Source organism: Hevea brasiliensis, chromosome 8, assembly GCF_030052815.1.
Source record: "Hevea brasiliensis isolate MT/VB/25A 57/8 chromosome 8, ASM3005281v1, whole genome shotgun sequence".
NCBI lineage: Eukaryota > Viridiplantae > Streptophyta > Magnoliopsida > Malpighiales > Euphorbiaceae > Hevea > Hevea brasiliensis.
The window spans coordinates 13,134,166-13,157,591 of NC_079500.1; the positions used below are offsets into that span (position 1 = coordinate 13,134,166).

A 23,426-nucleotide genomic window follows, 5' to 3' on the forward strand; every position below is an offset into this window, starting at 1 on the left:
TTAGCATGATATTCATGCTTAAAGAAGAGATTAAAAGTTTAAAGCACTAACTTTTGTGGTGACCCAACTTCAAGCTTCCCAAACTTCAACTTTTCTCCTCTTTATGGGTATCTATAGCTTTCTTAGGGTGTGGGGAGGATTTTTAATGAAGTGAGCTATGGGTTTTGGTGTGTGGAAGCTTGGGAAATCAAGCTTGAAAGCTTGACAAAAATGGTGGGAAGGGGGAGGAGGCAGCCGGCCAAAGAGAGAGAAGAGGGAGTGAGAAAGAAGATGGTTGGTAGAAATTTGTCTTATGTAGTTATTTATATTTTTATTTTTGTACTTAAATTTTTAAATTTGTCATAAGCTTTTCTTTTCTTTTCTTTTCTTTTCTTCTTCTTTCTTTTCTAAGTCAATTTATAAAGTTTTAATTCATACTAATTATTTTAATTCTCTAAATTTTTAATTTGACATTTAGGTCAAAATTCACCTTTGGGGATGAAATAACCAAAATGCCCTTAATAGTGCATATTGAGTTATTTTTATTATTTTTTGTACCAATTAATAAATTCTCTAAATTTTTATTTTATTTCCTCTAAATTTTTCATATATTGTCTTAACATTTATTTATTCAATTTATGCCTCCTCACTATAGTTTAGGTGTAGTTCTAGATATTCTGATTGTCCGAACATACATTAGTCGTAGGAACAGTAAAATGTACCGACTACCTATGGTGAGGGTGTTATAATATTTTTTTTTTTTAAAAATAGTTTTTTTACATTAATATGTATCATTTTCTGGTTAAAATTGATAAAGTCTAGCTATATCAGCTTGTATATATGTAAAGCGTGAATAATGTATACCACAATAAGAGTGCATTAGTAACATTCTTTTCTTAAAGAAAATAATCATATTGTATTTTAGTAAGTTATTTAATAGATAATGGTAATTTAAATAAAAAAGTATAATTTATTTATCGAAACATTAATTTATAAGAATAAAGATGTAATTTTCTTTTATAGACTACAATTTTTTTTTTTTAATTTAATTAAACTTTTTTAAAAGTTAACATTCTTTTCAAGTTGACTAATAAGTATGAAAGAAAATATATATAAAGGATATAAATATGGCAACAAATCTAAATGAGATTGTCATAATAATTTTTTATTTATTTGTAAATGATTAATATTTAAGAGTATATTAATTTCTTCCTTATTTGATTGTGTCCTAATATATTGAGTTGTGAAAATAGATAGGGATGTGCATTATTCGATTATAATTAAATAACCGAACCAAACCGATGAAATTCGGTTATTTCGATAATAATAAATTCGGTTCAGTTTGATTTTTAGTTAGTAATAATGAAAATTTTTGCTTTTCTATTATTGGTTCGATTATCTTTAATTTGATAACCGAATTCTGTTAATTAAAATATTAATTATAATTTTATTAATAATATATTAATTGTAATTATTTTTTATTTTATAATAATATTTAACTTATAATCATTTTTATTAATAATAAATCATATTTATTATTTTTTATAAATAAATAAATTATAAATATATTTTTATTAATAATTAATTAATTAATAATGTAAAATATATATTTTATTTTTATCTGCTAATTCGGTAATGAACAATGACCAATCCAATATTTTTGATTTCAGTTAATAATTTTAAAGTTGGTTAATAATTCAATTAGTTGAAATTAATGACATCAGGACTGGTGCATTCATGACAGTTCTGAAACGATCAATTCAAGCCCTGCCTATAAATACCCATCAAGCCCAACACTCTTTCTACCATCAACATTTCGAAAACCAAAATCATGCTTTGCAAGCTCCCATTAGCCCTTTGTTTTCTCTTGGGCAGAGCCCTAATCTTTTCTTCTTACGCCCAAGACACACCACATGACTATCTGAATGCTCACAACCAGGCTCGAATACATGTTGGTGTTGGACCCTTGACTTGGGACGACAAGGTCGCAGCCTACGCACAGAACTACGCAAACCAACGTATTAGCGACTGCAATCTTGTGCACTCTGGCGGGCCTTACGGCGAGAACCTGGCATGGGGAAGTGGTGACCTTTCAGGCACAGACGCCGTGAAGATGTGGGTTGATGAAAAGGCCTATTATGATTATAATTCTAATTCTTGTGCTCCAGGCCAAATGTGTGGGCACTATACTCAGGTGGTTTGGCGAGACTCGGTTCGCTTAGGGTGTGCTAAGGTGACCTGCAACAGTGGAGGAACCTTCATTGGGTGCAACTATGACCCTCCTGGCAACTATATTGGGCAGCGTCCTTACTAGATATGGTTGCTAAAGTTATCTAAGAATGTCTGTCTTACGAGAATTAAATAATTATGATATTGATGCTGGATATCAAAAACAGACATGGAATTATCAAAAACAGCGTCCTTACTAGATATGGAATAATATTTGTACAATGAGTATTACTATTTGTATAATTAATTATCATCTTATTATATTGCAACCGTTGTATGCACAACAAATATACTTTAATCGTGAATTATGATGGGATTCACCATGATCAATTGTCATAATATAGCCATTGTAAATACGATGATTATATTATAAAATTTTTTCTAAAGAAGATATTATATGTTGCGATACAAACCGTTGAATCTTTTATGAATGTGATCTGAATTTTATTTAATTATAAATATTAAGTACTTTGTATGGATTATTTAATTTTAATAATATATGCATTTTAATAATGCATACATTTTAATTATGTTGATCAAGATTATTATAATTGGTATATTATATTTATTTACAGATTATTGTGATAAATTTATAGGAATAATAGAAGAAATTTAAAAAAATTAGTGACAAATAATATTAAATTTGCGATGGAAAATTGGCTTTAATGTTGCTAGTGACAAATATTTATTTGATGCTAAACAAGTCTTTACACTTATCTATTTATTAGCAATAAATTTTATATTAATAATAATAAAAATAAATTCATTGTAACTGTAAGCTTTATCGTTAATTATTTTCGACAACGAGATTTCTTTAATACATAAAATATCTTTAAAATTAAATTAAATAACAATTATATATTACAATCATTTTGGGAAGAAGAAAAAAAAATTAAAGTTGACATTTTTTTTAATTAAAAATTAATTGATGGTCAACTATCCAAAGTAAAGAAAATTAATTCTTTTAAATTGTCAAGGTTTTGATTTTCAATATTTTAAGTTAGTGAATAATTAGTTTTAAATTAAAAAAAAAGGAAGTGGTTATATTTCCCAATCAGCAATAGTTACTATTGCCATATGATTCAAGAAAAGGATTATATATTTATAATTTTAATTAGTTAGTTATAGTTGTTATCAATTTTTTAAATTACTACAAAATCAATAAAATTAAAAGATCAATCATTTAAAATTGAAAATAAATGTAAACATTTAAATTTTTAGTCATTATAATTATAACATATAAATTTTCACAATATAATTCTTTAAGAGATTGATCAAATTTTAAAGAAAGTTTATATTTTTTTAATAATTAACCTTTAATTAATAAAATTATGGTTATTTTTAAGAAAGTTTGGATTAAAAAAATTATACATTTTGAAATTTTGGTAAGGAGACATTATATTTAGAAAGTAATTTTTATTTTACTTATAATATTTTATTTACTTAGTAAAATACCCCAAATCATCTTGATATTGCATTACCTTTAATAATTTGATATCTTTAAAAAAAAAATTCAATTATTAATTTCTCACAAAAATTCAAATATTTAATTTTCATAAATAAATGATAAGATTATTTGAATTTGAAAGGTCAAATTAATTAAGGATTTATATATTATAACCACTTACGAAATATGGAAAAAATTTATTGTCAGCCTTTCTCTTTTTTCTTTTAAAAAAATTTAAAATTAATTAACACAATTTAATGTTGAAATTAATAGATAGTTAACTATTTAAATTAAAAACAATTAGCTCTCTTAAACTGTCAAAATTTTAATTTTCAATATAATTAATACTTTATTATTTTTTGAATTTGAAATATTAAATTAATTAAATAGTAAAATTTTGATTGTATTTAGAAAATTAAATTAAATAACAATTATATATTATAACAATTTAGGAAATACAAAAATAATTTACCATTATTTGAAGTTAGAAAGCAAAAATTAATTTAAGAGTGATATTTAGATTTTAAATGGGTAATTAAATTAAATAATTAACTTTTTTTTTTTTAGAAAGTTTGGATAAAAAAATTATACGCTTGAAATTTTGATGATTATTTTAGTAAGGAAACATTATATTTGGAAAGTAATTTTTACTTATAATATTCTGTTTATTTAGTAAAATACCCAAAGTTACTTTGATACTATATTACCAGAATTTGAGAGATTAAATTAATTAAGGAGTAAAATTTAGATTGTATTTAAAAAAATAAATTAAATAATAATTATAATTGTTTAGAAAATATTGAAACAATTATCATTAATAAAATTAAATAATAATTAAATATTATAACTGTTTAAGAAATACTAAAATAATTAATATCAATAAATTCAATTAAAATTTGTCACTTGACATAATTGTGAGTCATTTAAAATCGTATGTGGCAGTATCAAAGGAAAACTTGCTTATTTTATATAGATAGGTTTCCTTACTTACCTACCAATTAGCAACAAATTGTATGTTTTTAATGACGAAAAATACCATCGCATATAGAAGATTTTGTGATTTATTGTTAGCAATGAGCAATTGTTTGTTGCTAATATTTGCTTCCTCATCTATCTCGTTACTTTCTGTTTATTACCAACACAATGAAAGCCAATTACAACCAGTGACAAGTCATTGTAAACATTTTATTTGGAATGACTTCGTTACAAAAGAAAGAGGCATTTATGACAAGCAGCGACAACACAATAGCCATCGTTAAAACAATTAGCGATGACATTTGACCATCACATTGAATCATTTGACTGATCGCTGACCATTTGACTTGACTCTAGGCATGTAGTATCATTAGATATGTATTAATAGATAATGTTAGAATGAAAAAAGCTTTTGCAATTGTTACCTATCTATATTTAAGGAGTGCTTATATATAAGTTTTTCCTTTTTTTCTTTTGATAAGATATACTTGAGGTTGCATGTATGTTTCTATCTCCTTTAGATTTTACACATCAAATAATTATGAATTTCTCAATTCCATACTTGGATAAGAGGTAGAATAAAATTTTGTCCTCGCCTTTAATTTGGCAAAGATTTTAATCTAGATCAGACTATAATGATGTAGATATATAGATTTAATAAGATACACAAAAAATTTAACACTAATTCCTTATCTGTAGCTAATAGCAACCGATTTTTACAATCAATTGTAAATCGATTGTTAAATTTTTCATTCAAAAATTCTCGTCCAATTTTTTTTTTTCTGATTTGCAATCAATTTGCGAATTGATTATTAATAGCAACTGATTTTTGCAACTGATTTTCTCCCAAAAAATTTTCGTCGAATCTTTTTTTTTTTTATTTACAACAGATTTACAAATCGATTGCTAACAATAATCAATTTTTACAACTGATTAAAATCAATTGCTAGTAGCAATTAATTTTTTCTTTAAAAATTTTCGCCTAATTTTTTGTTTTTTTTTATTTGCAATAGATTTATGAATCGGTTGCTAATAGTAACCGAATTTCGAAACCGATTAAAATTAGTTGCTATTAGCAATTGATTTTTTTCTCAAAAAAATTTCCGTCCATTTTTTATTTTTTATTTTGATTTGCAAGTAATTTATAAATTGGTTGCTAATAGCAGTTAATTTTGTAACCAATTGTGAATTGGTTGCAAAATTTTCTCCTCAAAAATTGCCACTCAATTTTTAAAAGAAATTAACAACTGATAGTCGATTGATAAAATTGATTACTACTTATTTTCTTTCTCCACTACTTATTTTTTCTCTCCTTTTTCTCTTTTCTCTCATTTTTTTGTCAATTTTTTCATTCTCATTTATTTCATTCATCATTTTTTTTTTCTCATCTATTTTCTTCTTATCTTTTTCTTTCTCATATATTTTCTTTTTTATTTTTTCTTTCTCATCTGTTTTCTTTTTCATCATCTTTTTCTTTTCATCGTCTTTTTTATTTAATTTATTTTACTTTGGCATAAAATAAAAATTTTTGTGCAAATATATTTTTTGTTAGTAAATTATTTATAGTATTAATTTTTAGTAATTTTTTGTTGTAATGTATATGTGGTAATTTTTTTTAGTAATTTGTCTTATAAATATGTTTTTATATTTTATTATTTATTAATATTTTTAATAGTTATTATTAGTAATTTTTTAAAAATATTTTTATATTAATTTTTAGTATTAATTTTCATTAATAATTTATTATTTTAGTAATTTTTGAAAATTTAATTTATTTGAATTTTTTATTTGGAAATTTAATTTTTTTTATAATTTTTTTTTTAAATTAGCAACCGACTTTTCATTTGTTAAATTAGTTGCAAATAACAACTGATTTACAAAATAGTTATAAAATTACAAAATTAAAGACATCAAATTTTTTGTAACTGATTGTGTTTCGGTTGCTAGATAAGTTGTTACTAGCGACTGATAGTTTTTTTTATCAAAAGCTTTAATTTTTTAAGATTAATTAATTTACTAACCAATTTGGTTGTCAGTTACTATTTGCAACCAAGTTTATTGCAATTTGCTGAATCAGTTGCTAAATCGATTAACAACCAATTATCGGTTGCTAAATCGATTAGCAACCGATTATCTTATTATTATTTTTTTGGTTGTGTTTGTGGAATAATCACAACTTTGTTCAAATAAAAATTCAGGGGTCTAGTTGAGCGTTGGGTAATCATTCAGGGTCAATTTTAATTATTTATTTATTTTTTCTAAAAATCTTAATTGATATATTTTTTTCATAAAAAAAATGTCGCATTGGCTATAAAGTACTGAGAACGTTGCAAATTTATTACCAGTAGAAAAGCAGGTACAAGAATCAACAAACAAATTCCTAGTCCTGAACTAAAAAAAAAAAAAAAAAAAAAAAAAAAAAATTCTGTCAATAATCCAATGCAAAATTTAACATTGCTAAGAAATGCAATGCAGCCAAGTTTCATTGCTTTTGCTTCTCCAGTTTCTTGATTTCAAACAGCTAGAGATCTATAATATGTTAGCATGGCTCTAGGGAAGAACATCTGTTGAGCTCCTTCAGCCCTTATTATTGGAAAAATTATCCTTGATGCAACCTATAAGAAAAAGAAGAAGAATGTCAAGCAAATAGAAACTTCATACTTAGTTGATTTAGGCAAAAAAAAAAAATGTGGGTAGCTATACATACTGAGATCATTCTAGCCCCCATCCACATGCGCTTAACTGATGGTAACGGAAATATCAAGCGGCCAACACCGTAGATAGCCACAGCAAAGAAATGGACAGCCAAGTTCAATGGGCAAGGGTTAAGACCGGATATTAAAGCAATCGGTCCATTCGAAAATACTCCTCCAAGACTCAAATAGTCAAAACATGCTTGACGCATTTCTTTCTGTGCTAGATCATGTGATGCACTAAACACCTTATATAAGGCTCCTGCCAATGTATTTATTGTAGATGCCACTGGCTGGAGAAGGAAGAAATGCATTCATGTGGTTAGTACAAATTTATTTTCTTGGTTAAAATAAAGAATACTTGTCTGCTGTCTTTTCCTGGACAATAGAAACCATAAGTTGGGTTACCTTGCGAAGTGTATAGAAAGATTTAAGATATTCACAGAGGGCTTTGGCATCACTTAAATCATGTAGAGGTCTGAGAAGATTTCTTATAACAACTATGTCAGAGAGCGCCACAGTCATTCCCCCACCAGTTAAAGGATGCCTCATATTGAATGCATCACCCAAAAGAAGAGCACCTGGAGTGGGATGAGGAGATGCAGGCATGCTTCTATTAGGCATAGTTCTTATGTTTCCTTTGTCAATGGCAGCAATGAAAGCGTCAAATAGCCCAGGGGGAATCTGATCCATGCAAGTGTTTCATAAGCATCCATGGAATCAAAAAGAGAAAAAAAAGGACAAAAAATATATATTAGCTTGGTAATTAAACAAACTTTGAGTACCTGAGGAGCCACCATCGATTTTAAATAGTTGACCATCTCACCATTTGAAATGGAAGGCAGTTTTTGGCCAGCAGGAATGTCAACCAAACAACGAATTTCTGAGCTACTGATTCGATAGAATAGGATTGGAGAAGGGTCTGCTAAAATGACATGTCCATGATTTGGGAATGGAAGCTCACAGTTCTCCAATATCAAAGCAACAAAACAAGAAGGGATATCAACCTGCATAAATTATCAAGCAAGATTTAAATATTAGAAGTGTTGAAATGAACCTGGGATGTTCAAAACAGCAACACATGAAATAATGTTTGAATCTAATCATGGATCGAAACATAATCTTGACCTTGGACGCAAAGAGAACGTCGCAAGTTTGAAAAACAACCATCACACACTATTGTGAGTGGAGCACATGCTGTAAGTTCTTGACTGGCTTTTGTCTTGTATTGCACGCCCTGGATTGTTCCCTTTACTTCAAGTAGGGATGTTACTGTTCCTTCTTCCAATCTTACACTGTAAAGTAAAATTCATCAAATAGATTTTGTATTAGCTATTGAAAGAAAGAGGACATCGCCTTCCAATAATATATATAGGTTGGACCACCAAATAGACTAATTATTCGTAGATGACACAGGAAAGGAAAGGAAAACTACTAGGGTGGAGAAGCAGCTTTTTCCCGCATCCTTTGAATGAAACGCCCATTATGAAAGCTTCTACCAGACACATCTTAATCAAGGCTTTCCAAGGGATAGGAAAGTTTAGTACTTCTCCCACCATTGTACAGTGCATATCCAAATACTTGTTGGGCATCAATATCTTCTACACAATCTACATCCACACATATATATAAAACCTAAGAATTAGAAATGAGTTCAACTTTGCATGAATATTTGCAATTTCATACTATAAAGTGACTTGTAGCTTATTTCTTACTTACGTTCAAGGCCCAGCTCAATTAGTTTGAGGTAGCCTCCTGGTTGTAGGAGTTCTCCAACAATTCTATCAGGTTCAGTCAAATCTCTTTCAATCACATGTACTCTTCTTCCATCCTGCAATTGAGAGAAATAAACAAGTGTATAAATAATTTGTCCCATGTGGCACTGACAGAGCTAGGGGAGGCTATGGGGTGTCATGGCCCACCACTAGATTGGTGAAAAAATGTTTTATACCCATGTATTTTTATTAAATATATATATATATATATATATATATATATATATATATATATATATATATAAATACATGTAAAATTGTTGTTTGCCCCCCTAAAAACAATTGTTGGCTCCGTCATTGCCCTGTAGATGAAAGAGAGAAAGAGAGAGAGCATACACAGACGCAACAACTAGTACGGTAAGAGAGTCACCTGGCCAAGAGTGTAAGCAAGAGCAGAACCAGCCACACCAGCTCCAACAATAATTATATCTGGATTTGTGGCTTTCTCTGCCTTTACTCCATTTTCAGAGCTCTTCAATGTTTCACCTCTCGCATCCTCCCTTGAAATGCTGCTTTTTCTCTTTACTGCTGATCTATAAAACAATAGAAACCCCAACAAAGAAACCATGATTCATCCCATTACGTATTGAGATTCCATTTCCAAAACTAGTATTGCAGAAAAGATGAGACTTTTTTTTCTCTGTTTTGATGGTGGTGAATTTTGAGTGCTTGAATGCTTGTGTTGGAAACTGATTTTTGATTTGCTTTATATAGTTTAGTTGTTCAAAGAATAGCTTGAGAATAGGTTTCCAAATGCATGACTAAATTGATCAAATGATGAAGTAAATTTTGTAAAGTGGTATGTGGACAGACACATAAAAGTTTTCCAAGTAAGGTTAAAAATGTTGTCAACAGTATCGACTTGAAACTGTAGAATGACTAAAGCAAAGCCTATTCAGTTTCAACAGTTCTTCTTTGACAATTTCTTCTGATCATTGCTTGAACTCAAACTTGTACCATTATATTCCCTTTTCTTTCTCTATTCCAATAATATATATATATATACTTCCAAAAGAAAAATACAGTAGTCGACAAGTAAAGATGCGATTGGCTACTCATGTTGACAAGTTCACATTTAAAATTAAATTAAAGCATTTAAAATTATTTTTCTTGTCTTTAAACACAATAATATAACTAATTTTTCGATTAGAATTGATGACACGAAAGCAATTGGAGTCCAAATTTTAAAAAATTCAAGTTGATTTTGGGATTTTTGTGCATTGATTTTTTTTTTTTTTAATTTTTCAAGTTGATTTAAATTTAATAAATCTTGAACTTGACAAATTCAATTTTGATTGAATGGATTAAATAAATTTAAATGAATTACAAATTATGACGGTAAATTATAATTATTTATAATATAAATAAATAAATTAATTTTGATATAGGAATTATAATAGGATTTGAACTTAAAATACTATCGATTAAATGTAGATTTCTTTGTTCTACTGTCAATCCAACTACTTGGAAAATTGCCATTTATTTCACATATTATTATTTAGAATTCAGGATCTAAGAAGAATAATTAGAAAAAAAGAATTATAATAAGATTTGAAATTGGATTTATTTTAATAATATTATTAAATACATAAAAATTATATAAATATAATTTTTATATGAGATAATTTTGTTTTTAATAATTACTAGTCAATAATAAATGCAATTTTGATGTTGGTTAGGACTCAAACTTTGGTGATATTATTATTATTATTATTATTATTATTATTATTATTATTATTATTATTAGTATTATTATTATTATTATTTAAGTAATATTAAAATTTTAATATTGTAAATAATTAAAAAGAATAAAAACATTTCTGTTCGTTCATGAATTCGTCCTCTCATTCATGCATTTTAGAAAGTATGTCATACGTTTTTTAGTTGTTGCTCGTGATTAATTTTTTTTTTATATATAACTTTCTATTAATTTCACGTAAATAAAATAATAATATAATAATAATAATCAATAGTGAATTTAATTTAGTCATTGACATAATACGAAATTACCATAACTTTATTTTATTTCTAATTAAAGTTATATATATTTTCAAATTTTTTATGCATTTAAATTGTTAATTTTAAACAAAATTAGACTGTAATTTTTTAAACCATCATCTTTTTTTTTTTACTATTTGCATATTTTATATTTTTTCCATTATTTATTGTTATATTTTATGGCTTGAATTTTGGATATGCTTTTTATGAACCTGAATTATGACTCGACTCGAAAGTTTCACGCTGCAACCCGATTGGGATAAAAAGTGAGATCTGTAGTGGCATGGACTAGTATAAATATTATAATATTCTACCCTTTATGATAGAGTTGTGAGATATTTAGAAAATACACTGGGATTAGAGTTTGAGAATTCTGAGTGATTGTATCTTGCTATTTTCATCATAGTGGACCTTTTTTCTTATTTTGTCGATAGACGTAAACCTTATGATTGAACCACGTAAAATTCTGTATTATTTTTTTTTCTTTTCTATACTATATGATTGTGCGGTATATGTATATGCCTTAGATTTGCGTGCTCATTATAACATTTATAAATATTTATGTAATTTAGAGTTAAACTATCTTCTTGTATCATTATTAGCAATGCACGCATTAGTTTAGGAATCCTTTACTTTTATCAAATATTTTATAATTTATAATTATTTTAATTATATGAAATAAATATTAAAAATTAAATTAGTTGATTATATTATAGTTTAAATTTTTATAAAGATAATTTTTACATTGAATTATTAATAAATAAAATAATTTGCTACATAAAGACAATCTAATATTGTCAATGTAAATAAATGTAAAAAAACTATGTTTGTTTTCTAAAGCTTTATTTATGAAAAATAACAGATTAATGTAATCCTAGTGCATAATTATTAAAATTTTTAATATTTTATTCATATTTAATAAAAATTTATGTTAATAGATAATTGCATGATTAATAGTCGTATGCCTTTTTGGAGGTATGTAAATTAAAATATAATTAAAATAAATAATTAAACTCAAATTGAAATATGATTTAAATTAAACTCAAATTGAATAATTAGATGTAAATACTTTCTAATATAGACATTGTGTCAATGCATGTATATGGGATTTTGTCAAATATTTTATGGAAGTTTTACAAGTATGTTTGAATTTTTTTTTTCTTAAATTTAATAAACAGTCGAGTTTCTTTAAATTAATTAATTAATTGATTTTATATTTTATATTTATATACATCAATCCTGCAACACCCTCACCATAGGTAGTCTGTACATTTAGCTGTTCCGACGACTAATGTCTGTTCGGACAGTCAAAATGTCTGGAACTATACTTAAACTATAGTGAGGAGGCATAAACTAAAGAAATAAATGTTAAGAAAATCTAGAAAAAATTTGGAGAAAAATAAATTAAAGTTTAGAGGATTTATAAATTAGTACAAAAATAATAAAAATAACCCGATATGCATTATGAAGGGCATTTTGGTCATTTCACTTCCAGAGGTGAATTTTGACCTAAATGTTAAAATAAAATTTAGAGAATAAAAATAATTAACACAAATTAATATTATGAGTTGAATTAGGAAAGAAGAAGAAAAGGAAAGAAAAGAAAAGAAAGGAAAATAAAAAGATTTATGGCATTTAAAAACAAAATTTAAGTATATATATATATATATATATATAGCCATAAGAGACAAAAGCCACCAAACACCATCTTCTTCTCCACTCTTTTTCTCTCTCTCCCTCAAGTTGCTGCCCACCCTTGGTCCCTCATTTCCACCATTGTCATTCAAGCTCCAAGCTTGATTTCTCCCTCATTTCCTCACCAAACCCCATAACACTCTTCATTAAAAATACTCCCCATACCCTAAGGAAGCTTTAGATACCCATTTGAAGAAGAGAAATTGAAGTTTGTAAGTTGGGTCACAAGGTAAGTGCAAAAATACCACTCCCTCTCTTCTTTAAATCTTGTAAGAATGATGAGATGAGGGAGTATTCCATGAAAATGAAAACAAATAAAAAGAAATTGAAGAACCCTAATTTTGGCAGCCATGAATCTTGTGAGGTTTGCTGTTTTTAAATGATGAAAAATAGTTCCATAAGGATGTTTGAATAGTTGATATGATAAGAAGTGTAAAAGAGTTGAGTTTGTGTAAATTGGGTAATTGGAATTAGGGTTTATATATATGATGTGGGGACTTTATGTAAATACTTGAAATTGACTTGGTTGAGTTGAGATTGATGCTTATAGAAATGACATATATGCTTATTTGGAGTTTGGGAGAAGGAGGAGATTGAAATTAGGAGTGTGAATTTTCTACAGGTTGTGTTGTTATTGAATCCAGTAGCTTTTTATTGCCATATCTCCCTTTGTGTTGCTCCAATTGGTATGAGGCCAATTAGAGGTGTTTTGGGACATCCAAACCTTCATTTTTCAAGAAGGAACCCTGCTCAAATTCTATCAAAATCCTGACCAATTCTCTACCGAAACCTGGATGACTAAACACTGAAACCCAGAAAATGACCAAATGAACAGTCTCATAACTCTCTCTATACTGGTCCAAATGACCTAAAATTTACATCAATGGAACATAGGGCTACACTTTTCATGAAGACCACTTGACCCAATTTTGCCTTTAGCCAAATCAAATTGTTAGCACAATTTGAGTCACTAAAACTACCAACCCAGAAATTATCTAAAATACTGTTCTTTTGGTATTTTGACCATAGCTTGAGTTCTATAACCCCAAATTCAGTTATTCAAAAACTGAAATTCAAGTTTAAACATAGAGGAGCAATTGTTATGAAGGAAGTGTGACTAAATAAACATCCTAACCTAGTCAAATTCCTAGATAAAGATAACACATCAACATGAACCTGAAGAAAGGTTCATAGGAAAAATGCTATATATGATAATTAAAATACTCATAAGGATAATTAAATATTAAAAATGATATAAATATGTAAATTGGGACTAATGTCCTATTACTATGAAATTAATGGTACTAATGAATAGTACTAGAAAATAGTAACTGTGAATAGTGCTAAATTAATTAAAAATGTTTAATTGCCCATAGTATACCTAGACTTATTTATTTAGTTTGGATAAATTGGTATACCAATTAGGGACTATAGATAGCAGTACTGCCTACCGAGAAAATCATGAATTGACAATATATGTCTGGTATAATTGTTCTACAGGCTATATGCCTACTTACTGGCCATTGTGCCTACTTTATTTCTAGCTTTACAAGCCTGACAGCGGGTCTTGTGCTCAACAGCTGGCCTCGTGGCTGACATACATATACTGGATAGACATATGGCTATCTAACCAGTATACACTCGTGTATCCAGCTTTTGTAATTTGTTATAGGTTTCTTGGGCATTGAAAATGATTAATTAAGATTGAATATACAATAAGTAAACAGAAAATATCCTGATAAATTAAATTATTCGCAAAGTAAAATAAAAATGTAAAAGACACAGAAATTATGAATTTACCATTATTATTTAAATTGTTAAATTATTGTTATTATAAATTATGCACCACTAAGCGTTATGCTTAGCGCGTTGGTTTTTCATCGCGTAGGTACTGAAGATCAGTCCCAGCAGCCGCAGCAGCAGCAGTATTAGTGCTCACACGGATACCGATAAGATCTGCTAGTGTTTACTAGTCACCTCTATAGTTGTATTTTGGTAGGGCCCATGTATAGACTAGTATTTTGGTTCATTATGTTTAGTCATGATGTAATTACTAGTTTACGATGTATTTCATTTTGGACTTGAAATTAAACTTGAGATTGAAATGAAAACTTGTAATTTATTATCTATGAATTTCTATATGAATGCAATAGATGATACTTCATTTTGAGATCTCATAAATAGTTGTGAATGATATGATAAAAGAGAATATGATATAGAAATATGTGAGATGACTATGAATATGTTAACAGGTGATAGTGGAACTCGCCAGATGCTAATAAAATAGGGAAGGCTCTGTCTGGGTCTCCACAGAAATAAGTCATAAAAAAAAAAATCTACACATAGAATACATGTTTTAAATGACATCAAAAGTTTACAATAGATATAATAAAACAAGATAGGGTGCTCCGGCACCGAATGTGGCACTTCTTGCTCGGCTATACAGTAGACAGGTAAGGGGCATCACATTTAGTGGTATCAGAGCAGAGGTTTAAGCGGTCCTAGACCTAAATAGTTGGAAATAGATAGAGTGCATCACATGCATGGGCCTTTAAATAGAGTCGAGGTGACACTAATGCAGATCTATTTCTTTGTCTGTTTTATAAGATCGATGGTATCTGATCCTTCAGAGCACAGACCTCCAGGACCGATAGAGGAGGAAGTAGAGAGTCACGTACCTACTCCTAGTCAGGGGAGAAGTGGTAGTAGAGCAGAGTCATCTCGAGGTACTGTGAGTAGGGCACAGCAGGCTTCTATGAATAGATGACACAACTGTTCCGTCAGATCACAAAGCCATTCCACAGCCACAGCCACCTCGACCTCCACAGCCACAGCCACAGCCACCACCACCTGTACAGCCACCTCCACCCTTACAGCTGCAACCTATACACAGATCTCCACTAGAGAGACTATGAAAGTATGGGGCAGTTGACTTTAGAGGTAAGAGGGATGATGATCTAGCCACGGCAGAGTATTGGTTGGAGAGGACAGAGAGGGTATTATAGCAGTTGCATTGCACCCCAGAGCAGCAGTTGGAGTGTGCTCTGTCACTGCTACAGGAGGATGCATATAAATAGTGGGTGACAGTATCTAGAGTAGTACAGCCTGCACAGATCACCTGGGATTTCTTTATGGCTGAATTCAGAAAGAAATACATCAGTCATGTGTACTTGAAGGGCAGAAGTAGAGAATTCCTGGCATTGAGACAGAGGCAGTTGACAGTCTCCAAATATGAGCGAGAATTCGTGAGACTTAGCGAATATGCATTGGAATTAATGCCGACAGAGGTTGATAAATGCAAAAGATTTGAGGACGAACTGAATGACAACATCAGGTTGATAGTGACATCTCACCACTTCACAGATTTCTCTCTGTTGATAGCATCAACCCTTGATGTTGAGAGAGTCAGAAATGAAGAGCAGTCCAGAAAGGATAAGCAACGCAAAAGGGGTTCTGGGTCTTATCAGTCCGGTTCAGCAGACACAGGTAGTAAGAGGCCTAAGGAGTTTCAGGGTCAGACTCAGGGTCAGAGCAAGAAATAGAAGTCTCATTTTGCTCCAAGGAGAGGAGGAGGACAATCTGGTGCATCAGTGGGTAGTTCACCTAGTGCAGCTACACGGGGATCAGCCCCACCACTTGCTTGCGTACATTGTGGTAGAACCCATAGAAGAGAGTGCAGATTATTGACGGGTGGATGTTTCAGATGTTCCTAAAACTGCTTTTAGGACCCGGTATGGACACTATGAGTTCCTAGTGATGCCATTTGGGCTGACAAATGCACCAGTAGCTTTCATGGACATAATGAATCGCATCTTTCATCCCTACTTAGATCGGTTTGTTGTGGTCTTTATAGATGATATATTGGTGTATTCTAAGAACTGGGAGGAGCATGATGAACACTTGAGAGTAGTACTACAGACACTGCGAGAAAAGCAGTTGTATGCCAAGTTATCCAAGTGTGACTTCTGGTTGGATGAGATATCCTTTCTTGGACACATTATGTCAGCAGATGGAATCAGGGTAGATCCAATGAAGATTGAAGCAATAGTTGAATGGAAGCCTCCCAGAAATGTAACAGAAGTCAAAAGCTTTTTGGGGTTAGCTGGATACTACAGGAGATTTGTGAAGGAATTTTCCCTTATAGCAGCCCCACTAACTAAGTTATTACATAAGAATGCAAAGTTTGACCAGAATGATAAATGTCAAACTAACTTTGAGAAGCCGAAGGTTATGCTTACAGAAGCTCCCGTGTTGACACAGCCAGAGTCAGAGAAAGACTATGTGATCTATAGTGATGCCTATCACAATGGGCTTGGGTGTATTCTAATGCAGGAAGGGAAAGTAGTTGCCTATACTTCTAGATAGCTAAGGCCACATGAAAAGAACTACCCAACTCATGATCTGGAATTGGCGGTAATAATATTTGCATTAAAGATATGGAGGCATTACCTATATGGTGAGAAGTGTTACATCTACACTGATCACAAGAGTCTAAAGTACTTGCCAACTCAGAAGGAACTCAATCTGAGACAGAGGAGATGGATTGAATTCCTTAAAGACTATGACTGTGTGATCGACTACCATCCTGGGAAGGTAAATGTAGTGGCTGAAGCCCTAAGCAGGAAGTCCATGATGGCTTTAAGAGCATTGAATGCTCGATTGTCTTTAGCACAGGATAGGGTACTTATGGCTGAGTTGCTTGTAAAGCCAAACTTGCTACAGCAAATACAAGAAGCACAGTTAAGGGATGAAAAGTTGCTAACTATTATGGGCAGAACTCAAGAGGGGAAGGAGACTAATTATGAGTTAAAAGGAGATGGGTGCCTGCACTATAAAGGCAAAATATGTGTACCAAGAGATGAGGAACTGAAGAAGAATATCTTGAAAGAGGCGCACAGTAGCTTCCATGCTATGCACCCAAGAAGTACTAAGATGTACCAAGACCTGCAAACACATTATTGGTAGCCTAGAATGAAGAAAGAGATTGGTGATTTTGTGACTAGATGTTTGACATGCCAGCAGGTTAAGGCTGAGCATCAGGTTCCATCAGGGTTGTTGCAACCTATATCCATACCAGAATGGAAATGGGACCACGTTACCATGGATTTTGTGACTGGGCTACCATTGACACAGAGGAAGCATGATACTATATGGGTGATTGTGGATAGATTGACCAAGTCAGCTCATTTCCTACCAGTTAGAACCGACTACTCATTAGAGAGATTAGCAGAAATTTACATAGATGAGATAGTCTGGCTACATGGAGTGCCAACATTGATCATATCTGACCGAGACCCGAGATTTACTTCGAGGTTTTGGAAGAGGCTACAGGAGTCTTTAGGCACTCGACTACACTTCAGTACGGCTTTTCATCCACATACGGATGGACAGTCAGAACGGGTGATTCAAGTAACCCTTAGAACCTATTAAATTATTATAAATGTTAAAATACTACTAAAAGTGACATGAATCACATAATAGGTATTGGAGGATATGTTCAGATGCTGCGTCATTGATTTTGAAGGAAGTTAGGAGAAGTATCTTCCTTTGGTAGAGTTTGCTTACAACAACAGCTACCAAGCCAGTATAAAAATGGCTCCATATGAAGCATTGTATGGGAGGAGATGTAGAACTCCCTTATGCTGGACAGAAATGGGTGAGGAGAAAGTAGTGGGCCCAGATTTAGTGAGACAAACAGAGAAAAAAGTGAAACTCATCAGAGACAATTTGAAAATCACCTCGGATAGACAGAAGTCATATGCCGACTTGAAGAGAAATGATATAGAGTATGAGGTTGGCGATAAGATCTTTATTAAGGTATCACCTTGGAAGAAAGTGCTGAGATTTGGTGAGAAGGGTAAGTTGAGCCCTAGGTTTATTGGTCCATACGATGTCATTGAGCGTGTGGGTCTAGTAGCCTAAAGGCTAGCTTTACCACTTGAGCTGGATAAGATCCACAGTGTATTCCATGTGTCGATGCTCAGGAGATACAGATCAGATCCTTCACATGTCATTTCAGCAGAGGAGATAATTGTGCAACCTGATCTGACATATGAAGAAGAACCAGTCAGAATCTTGGCACGGGAAGTGAAAGAACTCAGAAATAATAGGATCCCACTAGTGAAAGTCTTGTGGAGACACCACAACACGGAAGAAGCGACATGGGAGCGCGAGGAGACGATGAGGCAATAGTTCCCTCAGCTCTTCACATTGGGTAAATTTCGAGGATGAAATTGTTATTAGAGGGGAAGAATTGTAACGCCCTCACCATAGGTAGTCCGTACATTTTACTGTTTCGACGACTAATGTCTGTTAGGACAGTCAAAATGTCTGGAACTATGCCTAAACTATAGTGAGGAGGCATAAATTGAAGAAATAAATGTTAATAAAATATAGAAAAAATTTGGAGAAAAATAAATTAAAGTTTAGAGGATTTATAAATTGATACAAAAATAATAAAAATAACCCGATATGCATTATGAAGGGCATTTTGGTCATTTCACTCCTAGAGGTGAATTTTGACCTAAATGTCAAAATAAAATTTAGAGAATAAAAATAATTAACACAAATTAATATTATGAGTTGAATTAGGAAAGAAGAAGAAAAGGAAAGAAAAGAAAAGAAAGGAAAATAAAAAGACTTATGGCATTAAAAAAAAAATTTAAGTATACATAAATGTGTATATATATATATATATATATATATCCATAAGAGACAAAAGCCACCAAACACCATCTTCTTCTCCACTCTTTCTCTCTCTCTCCCTCAAGTTGCCGCCCACCCTTGGTCCATCATTTCCACCATTGTCATTCAAGCTCCAAGCTTGATTTCTCCCTCATTTCCTCACCAAAACCGATAACACTCTTCATTAAAAATACTCCCCACACCCTAAGAAAGCTTTAGATACCTATTTGAAGAAGAGAAATTGAAGTTTGCAAGTTGGGTCACAAGGTAAGTGAAAAAATATCACTCTCTCTCTTCTTTAAATCTTGTAAGAATAATGAGATGAGTGAGTATTCTATGAAAATGAAAATAAATAAAAAGAAATTGAAGAACTCTAATTTTGGCAGCCATGAATCTTGTGAGGTTTGCTATTTTTAAATGATAAAAAATGGTTCCATAAGGATGTTTGAATAGTTGATATGATAAGAAGTGTAAAAGAGTTGAGTTTGTGTAAATTGGGTGATTGGAATTAGGGTTTATATATATGATGTGGGGACTTTATGTAAATACTTGAAATTAACTTGGTTGAGTGGAGATTTATGCTTATAGAAGTGCCATATATGCTTATTTGGAGTTTGGGAGAAGGAGGAGATTGAAATTGGGAGTGTGAATTTTCTATAGGTTGTGTTATTATTGAATCCAGTAGTTTTTTATTGCCATATCTCCCTTTGTGTTGCCCCAATTGGTATGAGGCCAATTGGAAGTGTTTTGAGACATCCATACCTTCATTTTTCAAGAAGGAACCCTGCCTAAATTTTGTCAAAATCATGACCAATTCTCTACCCAAACCCGGATGACCAAACACTGAAACCTAGAAAATGACCAAATGAACAGTACGTGTTCATTTGGTCATAACTCTCTCTATACTGGTCCAAATGACCTAAAATTTACATCAATGGAAAGCTTAGAAATAGGGCTACACTTTTCATGAAGACCATTTAACCCCGTTTTGCCTTTAACCAAATCAAATTGTTAGCACAATTTAAGTCACTAAAACTGCCAACCCAGAAATTGTCCAAAATACTGTTCCTTTGGTATTTTGACCATAACTTGAGTTCTATAACTCCAAATTCAATGATTCAAAAATTGAAATTCAAGTTTAAACATAGAGAGCAATTGTTATGAAGGAAGTGTGACTAAATGGACATCCTAACCTAGTCAAATTCCTAGATAAAGATAACACATCAACATGAACCTAAAGAAAGGTTCATGGGAAAAATGCTATATATGATAATTAAAATACTCATAAGGATAATTAAATATTAAAAATGATATGAATATATAAATTGGGACTAATGTCCTATTAATATGAAGTTAATGGTACCAATAAACAGTACTAGAATTGTAACACCCTAGGCAAATCCCACATCGACAAAACACGGGAGAGATGCTGGGTTCATAAGATGGAGGTTCCTAACCCCTATTGACGCGTTTTAAAACCGTGAGGGCTTCGGCCCAGAGCGGACAATATCACTAGTGGGCCGGGCCATTACATTTGTGGTATCAGAGCCTGGTTCGCGTGCAACCTTGAACGATGGTGGGGCAAACCTCAGCGAGGACGCTGAGTCCCATAAGGGGGGTGGATTGTAACACCCTAGGCAAATCCCATATCGACAAAACACAAGAGAGATGCTGGGTTCATAAGATGGAGGTTCCTAACCCCTATTGACGCGTTTTAAAACCGTGAGGGCTTCGGCCCAGAGCGGACAATATCACTAGTGGGCCGGGCCATTACAAGAAAATAGTAACAGTGAATATTACTAAATTAATTAAAAATATTTAATTGCCTATAGTATACCTAAACTTATTTATTTAGTTTGGATAAATTGGTATACCAATTAAGGACTACAGATAGCAGTACTGCCTACCAAGAAAATCATGAACTAACAATATAAGTCTGGTATGATTGTTCTACAGGCTATATGCCTACTTACTGGCCATTGTGCCTACTTTATTTCTGGCTTTACAAGCTGTGGTAGTCTCGTGTCCGATACGGTGGCCTCGTGCCTATGACGATATCTTTGGGCGGACATATAGCTGTCTAACTAGTATATACCCATGCATCCAGCTTTTATAATTTGTTATAGGTTTTTTGGGCATTGAAAATGATTAATTAAGATTGAATATACAATGAGTAAACAGAAAAGATCCTGATAAATTAAATTGTTCCCAAAGTGAAATAAAAATGTAAAAGATACAAAAATTATGAATTTACAATTATTATTTAAATTGTTAAATTATTGTTATTATAAATTATGCACCACTAAGCGTTATGCTTAGCGCGTTGGTTTTCCATCGCGTAGGTACTGGAGATCAGTCCCAACAGCCACAGCAGCAGCAGTAGTAGTGCTCACACAGAGACCGATCAGATCTGCCAGTGTTTACTAGTCACCTCTATAGTTGTATTTTGGTAGGGCCCTAGTATTTTGGTTCATTATGTTTAGTCATGATGTAATTACTAGTTTATGATGTATTTCATTTTGGACTTGAAATTAAATTTGAGATTGAAATGAAAACTTGTAATTTATTATCTATGAATTTCCATATGAATGCAATAGATGATACTTCATTTTGAGATCTCATAAATAGTTGTGAATGATATGATAAAAGAGAATATAATATGGAATATGTGAGATGACTATGAATATGTTAACAGGTAATAGTGGAACCCGCCAGATGCTAATAAAACAGGGGAGGCTTTGTTCCGGTCTCCACAGAAATAAGTCATAAAAAAAAAATTTCTACACATAGAATACATGTTTTAAATGACATCAAAAGTTTACAATAGATATGATAAAACAAGATAGAGTGCTCCAGCACCGAATGTGACACTTCTTGCTCGGCTATACAGTAGACGAGTAAGGGGGATCACAAATCCAATTCAAATTAATTAATCAATATCAACCCACTGAAATTCAAATATTTTTTTTTTCTAAATAATAAATTCATTTTGTTAATAAGCAAATATAATGTTAGTTAGATTTGTATCTTATAATTTTTTTTATTTGATTGATTATTTTATATTTTAAGTTTTTAATGTTATTATTTCTCAAATTTTCACACTTTCTTAATTTATCCTAATGAGTATGTTGATTTTAATTATAAAAAATGAGAAAAATCATCTAGCTATCTTATAATTTAGGCTCATTTGATGTGTCAATAGAAAATAGTTATAATCAAATCGATCCATCAAGTATATTGATGTATAATTATCGCATATTTCGATTATTATGTTCAAATGGTTATTTCAATGCATACATAATCTGGTTTCATTTTGATGGCAGGTTTTTATTACATTATAGATTAAGGCGGCAGTCATCTCACATTTGATGTAGAACTTGTCCACAGAAAACATATTCAGGGTGTAATGAGTTTTGAGTCTGGTGTGATCTCTTTGAAAGAAAAGCATGCTGATCATTTCCAAGAAGCAAACATAAGACCTTTTTTGAAGGCGAGTGCCATGGATTGGATGTTTATTCAAACTATCGCGGTTGCTCATTTATTTCATTTTTTTTTTTTTTTTTTTTTTTATAAACAAAAGTTTTATTCAAGGAAAACTTAGATGACCAATGCTAGCTAAGCAAGGAAAAAGTCCAAAAGCACAAGCAAAGCACACCAACACACAAAAAGAAGGATAGATCAACACCTTAAACAACCCAAAGCTGCAAGTATACAAGGGAACCCCAAAAGCTAAACAAGATAAAGAAATTATGTCATCTAGAGCTCTTTCCACCACATTATTGCTTCTTTGAATTACGAAATCTTTCAAGATCACTCCATTAAATTAGAATTCTAATTTACAGTTTTGTAATTATTAGTAAAATTACTTGTTAAATACATTCTTAAAAATCGTTAAATTAACAACAAAATAATAAGACTTTTTAACTAATAATATTATAAAACTTTCTCTAT

At 31.1% G+C, this 23,426-nt stretch overlaps 1 protein-coding gene and 1 pseudogene across 1 annotated transcript; one reads left to right on the forward strand and one right to left on the reverse strand.

Moving 5' to 3' along the window:
- The first annotated feature begins 1,783 nt into the window (after positions 1–1,783).
- LOC110642102 (pathogenesis-related protein 1-like) lies at positions 1,784–2,293 on the forward strand. The gene has a single exon (XM_021794053.2). The coding sequence runs from the start codon at positions 1,811–1,813 to the stop codon at positions 2,291–2,293; it is 483 nt and encodes a 160-aa protein (XP_021649745.2). The 5' UTR covers positions 1,784–1,810.
- A 4,850-nt stretch (positions 2,294–7,143) lies between these two features.
- LOC110642235 (squalene monooxygenase SE1-like) lies at positions 7,144–9,696 on the reverse strand (annotated as a pseudogene).
- Between the last annotated feature and the right edge of the window lie 13,730 nt (positions 9,697–23,426).

Excerpts from the sequence above, each read along its gene's own strand:
- LOC110642102 (XM_021794053.2), top strand. The coding sequence starts at position 1,811 with ATGCTTTGCAAGCTCCCATTAGCCCTTTGTTTTCTCTTGGGCAGAGCC.